Here is a 14995-nt window from a genome sequence, read left to right as displayed (position 1 = left end):
GTATTAAAATATTAATGTATTAATAGCTGGTTGATTCGAGCCAAGAGTACAGAAGACAGTTAATTGGCTTCTCACAGTGATCTGCATCCTTCAGGAGCTAGGCTGGATGGTGAACTTAGCTAAAAGCAGTTTACAGCTGACACAAATCCTGGAATACCTCGGAGTGCAATTTGATACAGAGTAGGGCAGAGTGTTTCTGCCAAAGAAACGCTTCTGGAAGTTGGCGACACAAGTTCAATCCTTGAGGATGGCCATTCATCCAATGGTGTGGACTTATCTGCAGGTTTTGGGGTCGATGACGGCTATGGGTAAGGGCACATATGGGGCCACTTCAGTGTGCAGTGCTCTCACAGTGGGACCTACAATCACAGGAGTGCACAGTAAGGCTCCACTTGCCAATGGAAGTGAGCGAGCAGTTGTAGTGGTGGTTGCAAAGGGACCACCTCAGGAAAGGAGTGCCCTTGGAGACACCGGACTGTTGGTGTTCACAACAGATATGAGCTTTCTGGGTTGGGGGGCTCATTGTCAAAAGTTGATGGCACAAGGTCGATGGACTGCTGAGAAACGACAGTGGACCACCAATTGTTTGGAAGCCCATGGGAATCACTTGGCATGTCTTCAGTTTGCTGAGTGATAGTGTCAAGCAGTGATAGTGTCAAGCAGTGATAGTGATGTCAGATGCATTAGTACGGAACTAGAAGTCATAAGGTGACAGTGGAGATAGAAGCTGTCACGGCATGGGCAGAGCACATCTTCAGATGTTATCCACCTCTCTCATTGCCAGGAAGGATTTTCTCAACAGGCAGGCCTTAGACTCAGAAGAGAGGGAGTTGGCAGACAACATCTTTCAACTCATAGTTTCTCAATGGGGGCAGCCATATTTCAATTTAATGGCAAGCTACAGCAATGCAAAAGTGCCACAGTTCTACAGTCACAGAAAGGATCTAGAGTTTTGGGAATTTCATCCAACAGTGGCCACAGAATTGGGTGTTATGTTTTTCCTCCCTGGCCAATGATTGGCAGGGTAATTCGCAAGATTGACAGTCATACTGAGACTCCTTTTGGTGGCTCTGGATTGGCCACAAAGACTATGGTTCACTGACCTCTGACTCCTAGTGGGCAATCCAATGAGATTGCCGGTCAGGGAGGATCTTCTGCATCAGGGGCCAATCGTTCATGAAAATCCAGGTTGGTTCTGTCTTACGGTTTGGCCCTTGAGAGGGCTTGTCTGCTGCGGTCTGGTTATTCTCCGGCAGTGATATCCATATTGCTTCGCACTAAAAAGTTTTCTACATCACCTACTTTGATTAGGCCTGAGAGGAAAAGGAACAACACTGCGATACAGACCAGTCAGAATTTCTTCCACTCTAGCCAATGTTGCTGCAGCATTTTTGTCACCTGCTTGCCTGCCTGACCTGTGAAAGACCTATACCTGGAAACTGAACCAGGATCGGGATTTCCATTGCTTCAGTGTTGCAATTTCTTCCTCCCCAGCTAGTATGCTAGAATTCTGGCAACGTGCATGCTCTTGACAAAATCCCTGGATCTTCTCCTTCCTGTCTTGGCACTGACATCAAAGAGAAGACTCCAGATCCCTTCACGTTGCACTGGCAAGTCACTCATCAATTGAAGCACTGCAGTGGGTAAAGGAGGTGAACTGTGAACTTCTGTGCTAAGGAAATATTGGTATCATCTGATGCCATTACAGATTCATTGGGCTCCCTCCCACAACTACCCAAGCTCTATCCTCTGCAGTTGTCACTAGCCAGGAGCCTAAGGTCACCTCTATCTGTTGTAGTGATGACCCATGATTTGGCCATCCACTTCTTCCCCATTGAATGGTAATAATAATAGCAAGAAAATAAGAAGCCAAACATAAGAATCCCAATGCTAGCACGAATGCGTCTGCTCAGTGTTCCACCATCTTGGATTCTTCCCTGCATTTTCTTGAACTTAAGGTAGCATGACTAGTAGTAGTACTTTGTTCCAAATCTTTAATGCATAACAACTGAAAACACGGAGACTCATACAGGCAATCTGGAGGCTGTCAGAGGAGGAAAAGGCAACATATCTGACTTGTACCTGCTACTCGCTTCAACATGGCATTATAGTCTCCTTCACTGTCTCCAAAGTATGTGAAGCATTGCAGCACAGAGGGTATTTTACATTTTTATCTCTGTTGGATCCAGAATTTCCTGAAAACTGTAAATGCAGACCTTCATTGATAATGTGTTACTATATTGGATTATTAGACTCATGAGTTATCAGTGTATTAACACACATTTTACATTTTATATTCATAACTATGGTTTTCAGGCAGATGCAGCAAGGGTCTCAGTGAGATCTCCATGTCATCATTCATGCTCTGCTAACTCTCTGCTTCTGGCGCTAGGCATTTCTGGAATTTTCACACGTGCCACATAAACCACATGGGATCCACATATCTCACATGCAAAGCTCCAAAATCCAGAATTGTATTCCTGTTGCTTATCTGTACCTCAGTTAGATGAGCTGATGACATTTATTTCTTTTAAAACTATCCTATCAATTCCTGTCTGACTGGAACTCTCCATTCTGCTCATATCTATCAGACATGCCAGTAAAAGAAGAAGTCACATGATATCCCCATTTTAATAATATTTTTTTGTTTCCCTTTCCAAATGATGCTCAATGTGGCTTACAGCATTATTAGAACATAAGAACATAAGAACATAAGAACATGCCATACTGGGTCAGACCAAGGGTCCATCAAGCCCAGCATCCTGTTTCCAACAGTGGCCAATCCAGGCCATAAGAACCTGGCAAGTACCCAAAAACTAACTCTATTCCATGTTACTGTTGCTAGTAATAGCAGTGGCTGTCAACTTAATTAATAGCAGGTAATGGACTTATCCAAGAACTTATCCAATCCTTTTTTAAACTCAGCTATACTAACTGCACTAACTACATCCTCTGGCAACAAATTCCAGAGTTTAATTGTGCGTTGACTGAAAAAGAACTTTCTCTAATTAGTTTTAAATGTGCCACATGCTAACTTCATGGAGTGCCCCCTAGTCTTTCTATTATCTGAAAGAGTAAATAACCGGTTCACATCTACCCATTCTAGACCTCTCATGATTTTAAACACCTCTATCATATCCCCCCTCAGCCGTCTCTTCTGCAAGCTGAAAAGTCCCTTCCCTAAAGAGCTTACAATTTAACTGGCTAATTTTAAAGGAACCAGCAAAAATCTAAACCACCATCAGCGATATATATATACTGAACATCAAAAAAACAGAATGTCTTCTGTTTAATCGCTGTATCTAAACCAATGTTATGAAAATTCCTTCTGTGTGAAATTTTTAAGTTTTCTCAAATATCTCAAATGAAATTCAATTATTTTAAATGCCTACATGCTATGTAGGTTAATGATTATTTCCAAAAATATATGTTGTATGAAAATATTGTGATAAGAGAGAGGAAGGTTTCATATAAACCGTGTAGGCGTCCCCGTACCTCTGTTAGATGATATAATCATAAACCTCCACCACCTCCTATGTGTGAACTATTTTTGTTGTTGTTTATCTGCATCATTCCAGCCTCGATAGTTCAGCGTTCTGTACTCTGAACCAATACTATAAAACAAGACTCCTTTAAACCAACCTCCCAATGTTACTATGGGCCAATCCTGATACTGCAATGACTGAAAGCCTATAAAAAGCCTCATTATAAAGCCGCTCTGAATGAGCTGGTCCAATCCCAATTCTTTGTGTATACTTCCACCTTATTTCAACTCTTCTTACCATTGGAAGTCCCGATGTTGTTCAAGAATGGACCAGGATGGCACACTGTCTCTTGTTTTAAAAATGAATCGGACCTGATAGAAAACAGGATTTATAGGAACTCAGTATAAATGGACTAAACCATGCGGACCTGATGGAAAACAGACTTTTTATCTCCAGTGTGGGCCTGAAACGCTGATATTGAAAGTGACTATCCTCCCTTCACAATATGGTCATAAGATTTAATTCTTCATTCATCCCCTTAGGATGTGATGACTGGCGTGTATAAATCCAGAACATTTCACGATAATTAAGTTTCTTAATTAAGTCTCCACCGCAGGTTGAAATCTGTACTTGTTCTACAATTGTCCATTTTTAATCCACCGATGGTGTGGCCTGCCTCCTTCAAATGCTGTACCATCGGCACTGTTAATTTATCTGTGGTATATCGGGATTTATGTTCTCCTAATCTGATCCTTACTGGTCGTTTTGTGCGACCAACATAAAGTTTCGGACATGGGCAATTGGTATTGGATTTCCTCCATATCTTATAATTTATGACCGGGTCTACCCATGCTTTCCCCACTATTGATTGACCACACCACCCACAATGACCACAAGTATAGTGACCCACAATTTCTTCTGGAGTCTTATCATGGTCCACTTGTGCGTGTACCAACATGTCCCTGATATTATGGCCTCTGGAGGTGGCGAACATGGGAGTGTTCAAAGCAGGCCGGTCGCCTGAATACTTCAAGAACTTCCCATGCACTCTGGCCATCGGCTGCCAGTATTCAAAATGGTGCCGATAGCCTTTGCCCTCACTATGTCACAGGGGTGGTGCCATTGAATGAATATTAAGGTATAAGTGAATTAAATGGCAGAAAAGTATATAGGTTGTTAGGTATGTTTGTGTATTTAATAACTTTTGTGTTTGGTGCCTGTCCGCACCAAATTTTCAGGATTCGTCAGAGGGTCTAAAAATATTTTTTTTGTAGCCACATATATGTGTTGCGCCGGAGGTGGACCCTTGGGCCGAGGTGGGGTTGACGCTACCCGCAGGACAAGCCCTACGAGTTCCCACCATCGGTAGGCGGAACTGGCTGATTGACGGAGGCCGGCTGGAGCTTCGCCAGTACCAGCCCTCGTTCCCTGCAGGTTGAGCCCTTGGGTACTGGGGCTGGCTGGTCTTAGGTGGGCCTCTGTCCGAGGTCTTCCCGGGAGCAATGTGTGAATCAGCCAGGGGCCAGCAGTGGTGACTGAGATCGGAGAACAAGTCCAGATGAGGCTGAGTCCAGGAGACCCGGGCGTCAAAGGGAACTCGGAGCAGACAGAGGGCACCCAAGTAAGAAAAGACCAGAGCCTGAAAGGCCAAGTCCAGAGTAGATTCAGCAGAGGCGTGGTAGAGCAGACTGGGATCAGGGCAGGCGGGTCAAACCAGAGTCAAGCAGAGGATGGCCAGGCAAGGCAAAGGTCAATCCAGTAGTCAAGAAGGAACATAGTCAGACAAAGCAGAGGTCAAGCCAGGTATCAAACAGAAGCGCAGTCAGACAAAGCAGGGGTCAAGCCAGGTATCAGTCAGAAGCATAGTCAGATGAAGCAGGGGTCAAGCCAGGTCTCAATCAGAAGCGTAGTCAGACGAAGCAGGGGTCAAGCCAGGTATCAGTCAGAAGGTAGACAAACAAGGTAGATGCGGAACTGAGGAGCAGGAACAGATACCGGGAGCAAGGCAGGATCAAGAATCAGGAACACAGATGAAGCAGGAACAAATCGAGAATCAGGAACATGGAGGAACGCAGGAACAGCAACTAAGCACACGACAAGCATGGATATCTGTTGCCAAGGCCTTATATACCAGGATTCAGTGACGTCATCATCCGGGGTCACGGCCCCTTTAAAGGTAGCCTGGTTGCATGCGCGCACCTAGGGAGAGGCGTGGCAAGAGACGGCGGTGTCTCCCCATGGACCACGCGGGGAGGCCCGCCGCAGAGCTGGGACATCTGTGGAGGAGCTGGGAGCAGCCTGAGCATGGAGACGGCTACCCATGGCTGCAGGAGAAGTGAAACCAGGCGCTGGAGCAGGCAAACGGGAGTAAGTGGGCCTGACCGTGGGCCTGCCGCAGCCGGCACATGCAACAATATGTGCATGCCCCCATCTTGGAAAGTGGACAACATTAGTTCTGCATGGAACTTTTTGATTCATGGTTTTACTCCTGAAACATCAATAAATAATAGGAAAAAAATTAATATGTATTTAAGTTCAAGACACTTTCATGAGAAAGAAATGTTTATTTTCATTCTATAAATTGTAAAAATTATGGAATTCAGTATAAAACTTTATACTTATTGAAAATTATCTTTTGCCAGAGGTGCTTAGTATTATATATGGGCAGTATCTATGGTTTTTTTTTATCATAACATAACATTTTAACAAAATATAGTAATGCATAATTTTCAAAATAGGCACAAGGCCTGTGCTCTAGAATAATTGTATCCAAGTAATGATAGGTACCCCAATTACATGAAACACAGATTCTGTAACTACAAATATTATCAGTTCTACAGTATATTATCAACTTAAATCCTCTTATTATGTTGCATATGAAATAAGATTAAAATGCTTGGTGCCCCAAAGGCAGAAGAACAAATGGAAGGAACACTTTTCACTTAAGTTGCTGTAAATCTTGTAGAGGTTATGAAGAGGTGTTTTGATAGTCTTGGTTGAGAGAGAGATGCATTCGCTTTGCTTGTCATGATGTGAGAAAGGGCATTTGAGTATATTTTAAGATGGGGGAAGATGGCTCATGCAAACAAAGTACAGATATGAGATAGTTCATTGCTACTTCAGGGGCTAATTTTGTAACAACATGCATACAGTTGTGTGCAAAGGTTTAGGCAGCCCTGGTCAGATTGAGTTTCAATAAATCTCTAAATGAACAGAAGCAGACCCAACCTCTACATGGTACAAAGTTACAAATTATAGCTTTTGGCAGTTTTTAATGAAAAATTACAATGTGTTTGCTGGTTTTAATAGATTAAAATAATATAAAAGAGAATATGGCTTGTGCAAAAGTTTCAACACCCAGTTGATTCATTACTCCTTTATTGTTAATAAGGCCCAAAAAGTTGATTCATTCATTAGGCCTTCAGTTATTCAGGTGAAGACAAAACCACAATTGAACTAATACTCTGACCCTCCTAACTTCTCAGGTTGTTCTGGACTACTTTCAACCATTTGCTCCTCAAAGCAGCTGTCTGAGCATTTGCAAATTAAGATAATATACTCTTGCAAAGCAGGGGAAAGCTATAAAAATAATCTCCAAATGCTTCCAGCCAGAGATTTCAACTGTCAGAAACATTATTAAGAAATGAAAGTTACATGAACTGTTGAAGTCAAGGTAAAATCTGGAAGACCAAGCATAATCTCTGATAGAACTGCCCAAATGGAACCCACAGATCATTGCAAACAACCTGCTGAAATGTTTAGCTGATAATGGAATAATTGTCCACAAGTCCACTGTCAGCATTGCTTACACAATAATGACTTGCATGAGAGAGTTTTTAGAAGGAAAACTTTTCTATGACTCCATCACAACATTGTTTAAAGTACGCAAACTAAAACTTTGATAAGCTGGAAACATTTTGGAATATATCCCAGAAGCTAATGCCCCACAGTCAGTGAAGAAATCGAATTAGAAGAGAAATTGGATATTTCATCAAGACAACGATCCAAAACATTCCTCAAAATCAACCATGAAATACATACAGGAAAATAAGATGAAGGTTTGGGATGGCCTTCAACGTCCCCAGACTTGAATATTATTGAAAATCTGTGGGGAGCGCATGCAAAGAGATCTAAGAGTAGGGATGTGAATCGTTTTAGGACGATTAAAATTATCGTCCGATAATTTTAATATCGTCTTAAACCGTTATGGAACACAATACAATACAGATTCTAACGATTTATCGTTATAAATCGTTAGAATCGTGAGCCGGCACACTAAAACCCCCTAAAACCCACCCCCGACCCTTTAAATTAAATCCCCCACCCTCCCGAACCCCCCCCCAATAACTTAAATAACCTGCGGGTCCAGCGGCGGTCCGGAACGGCAGCGGTCCGGAACGGGCTCCTGCTCCTGAATCTTGTCGTCTTCAGCCGGCGCCATTTTCCAAAATGGCGCCGAAAAATGGCGGCGGCCATAGACGAAAAAGATTGGATGGCAGGAGGTCCTTCCGGACCCCCGCTGGACTTTTGGCAAGTCTCGTGGGGGTCAGGAGGCCCCCCACAAGCTGGCCAAAAGTTCCTGGAGGTCCAGCGGGGGTCAGGGAGCGATTTCCCGCCGCGAATCGTTTTCGTACGGAAAATGGCGCCGGCAGGAGATCGACTGCAGGAGGTCGTTCAGCGAGGGTTCCGGCGCCTCGCTGAACGACCTCCTGCAGTCGATCTCCTGCCGGCGCCATTTTCCGTACGAAAACGATTCGCGGCGGGAAATCGCTCCCTGACCCCCGCTGGACCTCCAGGAACTTTTGGCCAGCTTGTGGGGGGCCTCCTGACCCCCACGAGACTTGCCAAAAGTCCAGCGGGGGTCCGGAAGGACCTCCTGCCGTCCAATCTTTTTCGTCTATGGCCGCCGCCATTTTTCGGCGCCATTTTGGAAAATGGCGCCGGCTGAAGACGACAAGATTCAGGAGCAGGAGCCCGTTCCGGACAGCCGCTGGACCCGCAGGTTATTTAAGTTATTTGGGGGGGGGGTTCGGGAGGGTGGGGGATTTAATTTAAAGGGTCGGGGGTGGGTTTTAGGGGGTTTTAATGTGCCGGTTTTTCGATTTTTCGATTTTTAACGATTTTTAACGATTTTTCACGATATTTTACCACCCCAAACGGCAACAATACGATTCCCTCCCCCTCCCAGCCGAAATCGATCGTTAAGACGATCGAGGACACGATTCACATCCCTATCTAAGAGTATGTCTGAACTAGAAGAGTTCTGCAAGGAAGAATAGGAAAAAATTCCAAAAGCAAGCTGGCTACAGAAAACATTTCAAAACTGATATTTTTGCCAATCAAGGTGTTAACGAAGTACTGACTGAAAGGGTGTCCAAACTTTTACACATGCCATGTTCATTTTTTTAAATTTTCAATCTGTTAAAATCAGCAAATAGTAATTTGGCATTCAAAATTGCAGAAAGATGTCATATTTAATTTATACCATGTAGAGGTTCAGCTTCTGTCCACGTCAAGAATCATTGGCACATTTAGTACGACTGGGATGCCTAAACTTTTGCATAGAACTGTAAGTTAACTGGCAAATTTGTACATTACACTAGTTTTCAAAGTAGTCCTACATATATGTCTGCTTTAAAAATTAGCAGTGAAACTACATGCACACAATTACACTTGCTACTTGGTGTGCATAATTTTGCCGAAAGAATTATCAATAGGGAGCCCAATTTTATAACAACCCACATAGGGCTGAAGTCCACATGTACTTTCAACTCTAATTTTCAGTGCAAACTTGTGTGCAAAGAACTGCTTTGAATATTAGCAGCACAGCGCATACTTCAGCGCGGCAAAGGCTTACACATTTGCATCTGCTGGAGAGCAGGTGTAAATGTCCATATGGACATTTATGCACATATTTTCAAAAATTGAAAGGAAGTGCGTAAATTATTTCCCTGCCCAACTCCACCCCTGGGAGCACCTCTTTGCAGTACGTGTAAAAGAACATGTGAAATCACTTCCACATGTACTTTTACACATACAGCTCCCAGGATAGTTTAAACAAAAAACATTTATGCACGTAAATGCTTTGGAAAATTACTCCCATAGTTTTTAAACTCAAAAAATAGGCACGTAAGTCCCCAACCTTGCCCAGGCTCCACCTCCTAGAATGCCTCTCTCCTCTGTGTGTAAAGGAACATGCATATATCAGATAGGCACATAATTTTACATGCACATTGATCGTGCAATTTTCTAAAGGGCCATTTCTGTAGGTAAAGTACTACTTTACCGCAGAAGTCCTTTTGAAAATAGCTTCCTATGTCCAACATCATAAGGATAATTGGATAGTTCTTTTACCTCCTTCCTAGGAAAGGTCAGCTGAACACTATACTTTAAATTTTATAATAATTATAAATGTTAAAATGTAAATGCTAACATTAACAAAGCCCCAAACAACATGGCATAGTGCATTTCTCAGCTTTACATGTTTTTAATAACATGTGAGGCAATTATTTTGATGCCAGTGATTGCTTCCGAGCAGGTTGGTTTAATTAAATTTTGAGGAAGTAAGAATCCATAAGTGCCTCTGTCCCGGAGTTCTATGGTGAAAGAGTATTTGATACCCAAGTCATAAGCCCAGTCATCTGATCCTCCAGGAGCTAAATCTATAAGAACAAGAATAAACCAATTATTACATGATATAGAAGCGTTCATGATTTGCCTAACAAATCAGGTTTTTTTTCTTTTTTAATTGGATATTTTAAATGCCTATAATGGGGCATGACTACTTAATTGTACAGCGATGTGATACTTAATTTTGAACATCGGTATAAAAAAACCAATAAATAAAATAAATAACACCATAATGGCTACAGAATGTAAAATACTGAAACAAATTAAATAAATGTGTAGAGAACCTAAAGGATTCTCTATTAGAAGGACAGTGCTCATTCAGTGATGGATGAATGCATATATGAGTGTGGTTCCATGCAGTTTGGTGGGGTGGATATTCTTTGGAAAATGTTGAAGTGACACATAGCACTTGTTCTGTTTATTTTCAAAGCATTCTCTTTTGATATCTTTGTTTCTGCTGGGTTTTATACTTGCATTGCTGTACATTGTTTTGGTTCTTGCTGTTTTGCTTCAATAAACATTACAATTAAAAAAAAATATTTTGAGAGAGGAACAGAATGTGTAGTTAGCAGTATTTGTGGCTCCCCCATGTGGGAGATTGAGATGGTGTGCCCTAACATTTTATAAAACCCTGCCACCAGCTGAAGGCATAGATTCTTAGTTTGATTTTCTTGGTTCACCCTTTTATGGGCAGCATGTCTTTTACTATTCCCAGATTGTCTTATTTTTCTGGAAAAAGGAATCTGGGGTCTCTTGGACTGAAATAAGGATAAAAGAATGGAGACAGAGTGCTACCCTATATTTTTTGTCCATGGTTTTAGAAACTTTTTTATTATTTGAAGAGGAAGTTTTTCCAAACTTCCTGCCTCTTGTTTAGGTTCCCCTCTGAGTAAGATTTTCTCCTTTATGTTTTACTGAGTCTGCTAGGGCCCAGGGTCTCAGCTTTTATCATTTGGAGGAAGTGGTATCACTATCTTATAGATGCTCTTCAGGTTCATTCTAGGTGACACCACTTCCTCTAGAAGATGATAAAGACTGAGTCCCTGGGAAGCCTGGACAGACCATTTTGGTCTTTATCGGCTGCCATTTACTGTGTTGATATGTGGATCAGTAGTGTTCCAAAGGCTGAGGTTGAAACCCTATTGCTAATGCCATAACTATTGTTGATGCAATATAAAATGAGGAAAAGGGGCCCCAGGGATAGAAGCTAGAAGCATAAGCATCAGAATTGGGTGGGCCACAGGGGACATGCCCAACCAAAATCTGATCTTTCTTGCAGAATTGCTGCAGGAGATACCTGGCCATGTTGGGTAGGCAGCAGCAATTTGGTGGCAGGAGGAGGAGAGCAGTGATGCATTGATTGTGTCCTCCATCTCTGCCGCTCTGGGCCTGACTGCTACCTTGCACTGGACTTTGTACAGCTGCACAATTCAAAGAAATGGTTGGGCCAAGCATCCAGGGAGGAAGACTATGCGGCCAGAGGCACCACCACTCTTCTCCTGCTGCTTATCAGTATGGGAGGGGGAAGGAGATCAGAGAGGGGAGAAAGGAAGAAGGAACAGGGCAAGGGACGAGAGGGGGATGGTAGGAGAGGTTGGTGTTTGACAGGGAAAAAGAGAGAGAGGGAAAGAGAGAGGGAGGTAGTAGGGACAGGGAAGATAGAGATTGGCATGGGGAGAGAGAGGGGATGTGGGGGATGGGGAGAAAGAGATCAGGGGGGGGGGGGGCAGGCAGGGGGACAAAGAGCAGAGATGGGAGGGGGTGAGCTTGGTTGGCTTGGCATCCCCATCCAGAGAGTTATTCTGCTGCCCCAGGCTAGAAGCTCATCCTAGAAGAAACATCCCTGACCAGTCCTGAAAAGGCCAGGACCTAAGGGAGGAGGACCCACTACCATCTCAGACTGATGGACCTCAATACCCCAGGGAGACAAGTTGTCTGCTCATCTAGGAGAAGATAAACTTATAGCATGCCCAAATAGGGGTGGGAAGAAGAAAACATTTTGTTTCATTTTTGGGGGTGGGTTTTCTCATGAATTTAATTTTTTTTAGTGTTTATTTTATGTATTTCATTTTTAAAAAATTAAACATTAAAATAAAAAAAAAACCTGAAAAAAAAGAATGGGACCTCCCATCTCCATCACTCATCACTCCCACCTGAAAAAATGCCTGGGCCAGGATCCTTCCTTGCCCCCACTTACTCAGTCCAGGGGGGATCCGACGACAAGGTCTAGGCTCAAGGCAGAAGCCTCAGCATTGCATAGGTCTAGGCCGCGGTAAGTTGCCACAACCTCAGCCTAGGCCCTAAGCAAGGCCCAGGCTTTGAGTTCTGGTCCTGATGACCGGGCCTCAGCCTAGATCCAGGCATGACACCGGGACCCAGTCCAGATACTAGGGTCCCGATACCTCGGCCTCTTCTTGACCCCAAGCCCAATGCCGGGGCCCAGTTCGGAGGCTGGGTCCCAATGCTTGGGCCTTGGCCTTGACCAGAGCCCTGGACACAGGCCCTATGCTGGGGCCCAACCCAGAGGCTGGGTCCCGATGCCTGGGCCTCCACCCAAACCCAAGCCCGACACTAAGGCCCAACTCGGAGGTTGAGTCCTGATGCTTGGGCAGTTCAATTAGCTGCCATAAATCAAAATGGCTCTCTTTGCATGGAGGATGCGCCAGAGTTAATTAACTCTCACACCTCCTGAGCGGACAGCATCATTTCAACGGCAAGGACTGAAGAAAGAAGACTTCCAAGGCATGGCTGGCATGCCTGGGCCTGACCCTGAGCTGAAGCCCAGGCGCCAGGACCCAGCATCAGGCCTGTGTCCAGGCTGAGGCCCCAGCATCTGGCCTCAGCCTCTGGCCTGAGCCCCAGTGTCAGGCTTGGAACCGGGCTGTGATGCTTGATCCACGACAGGGACCAGAGCAGGTAAGTTTGGACAATTTTTGGGTCTCAGGCCTAGACCATGGCCTTTATCTAATTGAGACCCTGGCTTCAGGCCTAGGGCCAGGCCTTGGCCCTGGCGTCACACTCAGGCATAGGCCGAGGCCCAACGGATCACTTTTTTGTTTTCAAAACAGAATGTGAAAACCAATGAAATTTCATTGGATTTTCAGTCATTTCACTTTGAGAGTGAAACAAAATGAAACAAAATAGGAAATGTCATCTCATTTTCTGTTTTGTTTCTCCTGAATGCCTATCCCTATGCCCAGATACATAAGATTAGGGCTTGGAGCAGGGAGGAGCACTGTGAGTATGTCCCTTGTAATGGCTAGTTAAAAGAGGGAGATTCTCAGTCATAATCATACCATGCTTACAGCAGACACAGAAATCGCTTTCTGTCTAATGAGCTGTTCCTTATACCTTATTTTTTGTTGCCACTGTTTACGTAAACCATTATTTACCCTGTAGTCCAGATCATGTAACCCCTGTTTCATCATTCTCCCAAATGGTGTGTGATTTCTTCAGTACCCGCCATGATACACACACTGCCACATTTCTGAAGCACTGTCCAGTGACAAAATGACCCGGGGCTGGGGAGGCCAATACAGCAATTTTCAAACTAACACTATTTCAACTTTTAAAATGTTCTTCATATATTATCCTGAATTTAGAACAATGCAAAAAAGATATTTTTATATCTGAAATCTAGCAGAATATCACAAGGATATCTTTTTTTTTATGAGGGCAGGAGACTATTTCTTATGCAGTAGCCTCGGTATGAACCTTCAGAGAGAGCTTATTTTGCATATAAACGTATACATATATTGAAACTTGTTTCTTTTTATGATTACAAATATTCTGTTCTTTGTATTTTATAAATATGTGCTTAATCTGAATATGGATATTTGTTTTCTACATTGTATTACTACTTACAAATAGTTTCTGCCCCAGAACCATACATATATTTGTTGTGGGAGGTGGCCTTAATAGCATCACTGACTTTATTTGCCACTTGTAGCTGAAAGATAAAAAGAACAAAACACAAAAACTTTAAATCTCAATGAAATGTGAAGAACATAAGAACATAAGAAAATGCCATACTGGGTCAGACCAAGGGTCCATCAAGCCCAGCATCCTGTTTCCAACAGTGGCCAATCCAGGCCATAAGAACCTGGCAAGTACCCAAAAACTAAGTCTATTCCATGTTACCATTGCTAATGGCAGTGGCTATTCTGTAAGTGAACTTAATAGCAGGTAATAGACTTCTCCTCCAAGAACTTATCCAATCCTTTTTTAAAACACAGCTATACTAACTGCACTAACCACATCCTCTGGCAACAAATTCCAGAGTTTAATTGTGCGCTGAGTAAAAAAGAACTTTCTCCGATTAGTTTTAAATGTGCCACATGCTAACTTCATGGAGTGCCCCCTAGTCTTTCTACTATCCGAAAGAGTAAATAACCGATTCTCATCTACCTGTTCTAGACCTCTCATAATTTTAAACATCTCTATCATATCCCCCCTCAGCCGTCTCTTCTCCAAGCTGAAAAGTCCTAACCTTTTTAGTCTTTCCTCATAGGGGAGCTGTTCCATTCCCCTTACCATTTTGGTAGCCCTTCTCTGTACCTTCTCCATCACAATTATATCTTTTTTGAGATGCGGCGACCAGAATTGTACACAGTATTAAAGGTTTGGTCTCACCATGGAGCGATATAGAGGCATTATGACATTTTCTGTTTTATTCACCATTCCCTTTCTAATAATTTCCACACTTGCACACTTGTTAGTTGTTCAACTGTTTCCTCAAATTTGCCAACTTTTCCCTGAATTCCCAGACCTTTTCAAGCTACAACAGTATTCAAATCTGCTTCTTGTTTTGTTTAATAAAAAAAAAAAAAAGAACAATAACATTTACCATTCCTTCTTACATTTACTGTTTGTTATGGAGT

The 14995-nt window shown here is 43.1% G+C and overlaps 1 protein-coding gene across 1 annotated transcript in view; it reads right to left on the bottom strand.

Moving 5' to 3' along the window:
- Nucleotides 1-8720: 8720 nt before the first annotated feature.
- Nucleotides 8721-14995, bottom strand: part of CPB2 (carboxypeptidase B2) — a 59515-nt gene continuing 53240 nt past the window's right edge. The window contains exons 10-11 of the mRNA XM_029602889.1: nt 13980-14064; nt 8721-10147 (exon numbers count right to left, since the gene is read on the bottom strand). Coding sequence (XP_029458749.1) covers nt 9963-10147; nt 13980-14064 — 270 coding nt within the window. The 3' untranslated portion in view covers nt 8721-9962. The remainder of the gene's footprint in view (nt 10148-13979; nt 14065-14995) is intronic.

The sequence above is a fragment of the Rhinatrema bivittatum genome, chromosome 5, assembly GCF_901001135.1.
Source record: "Rhinatrema bivittatum chromosome 5, aRhiBiv1.1, whole genome shotgun sequence".
NCBI classification, from domain to species: Eukaryota; Metazoa; Chordata; class Amphibia; order Gymnophiona; family Rhinatrematidae; genus Rhinatrema; species Rhinatrema bivittatum.
This window is presented reverse-complemented; position numbering and strand designations above follow the sequence as displayed.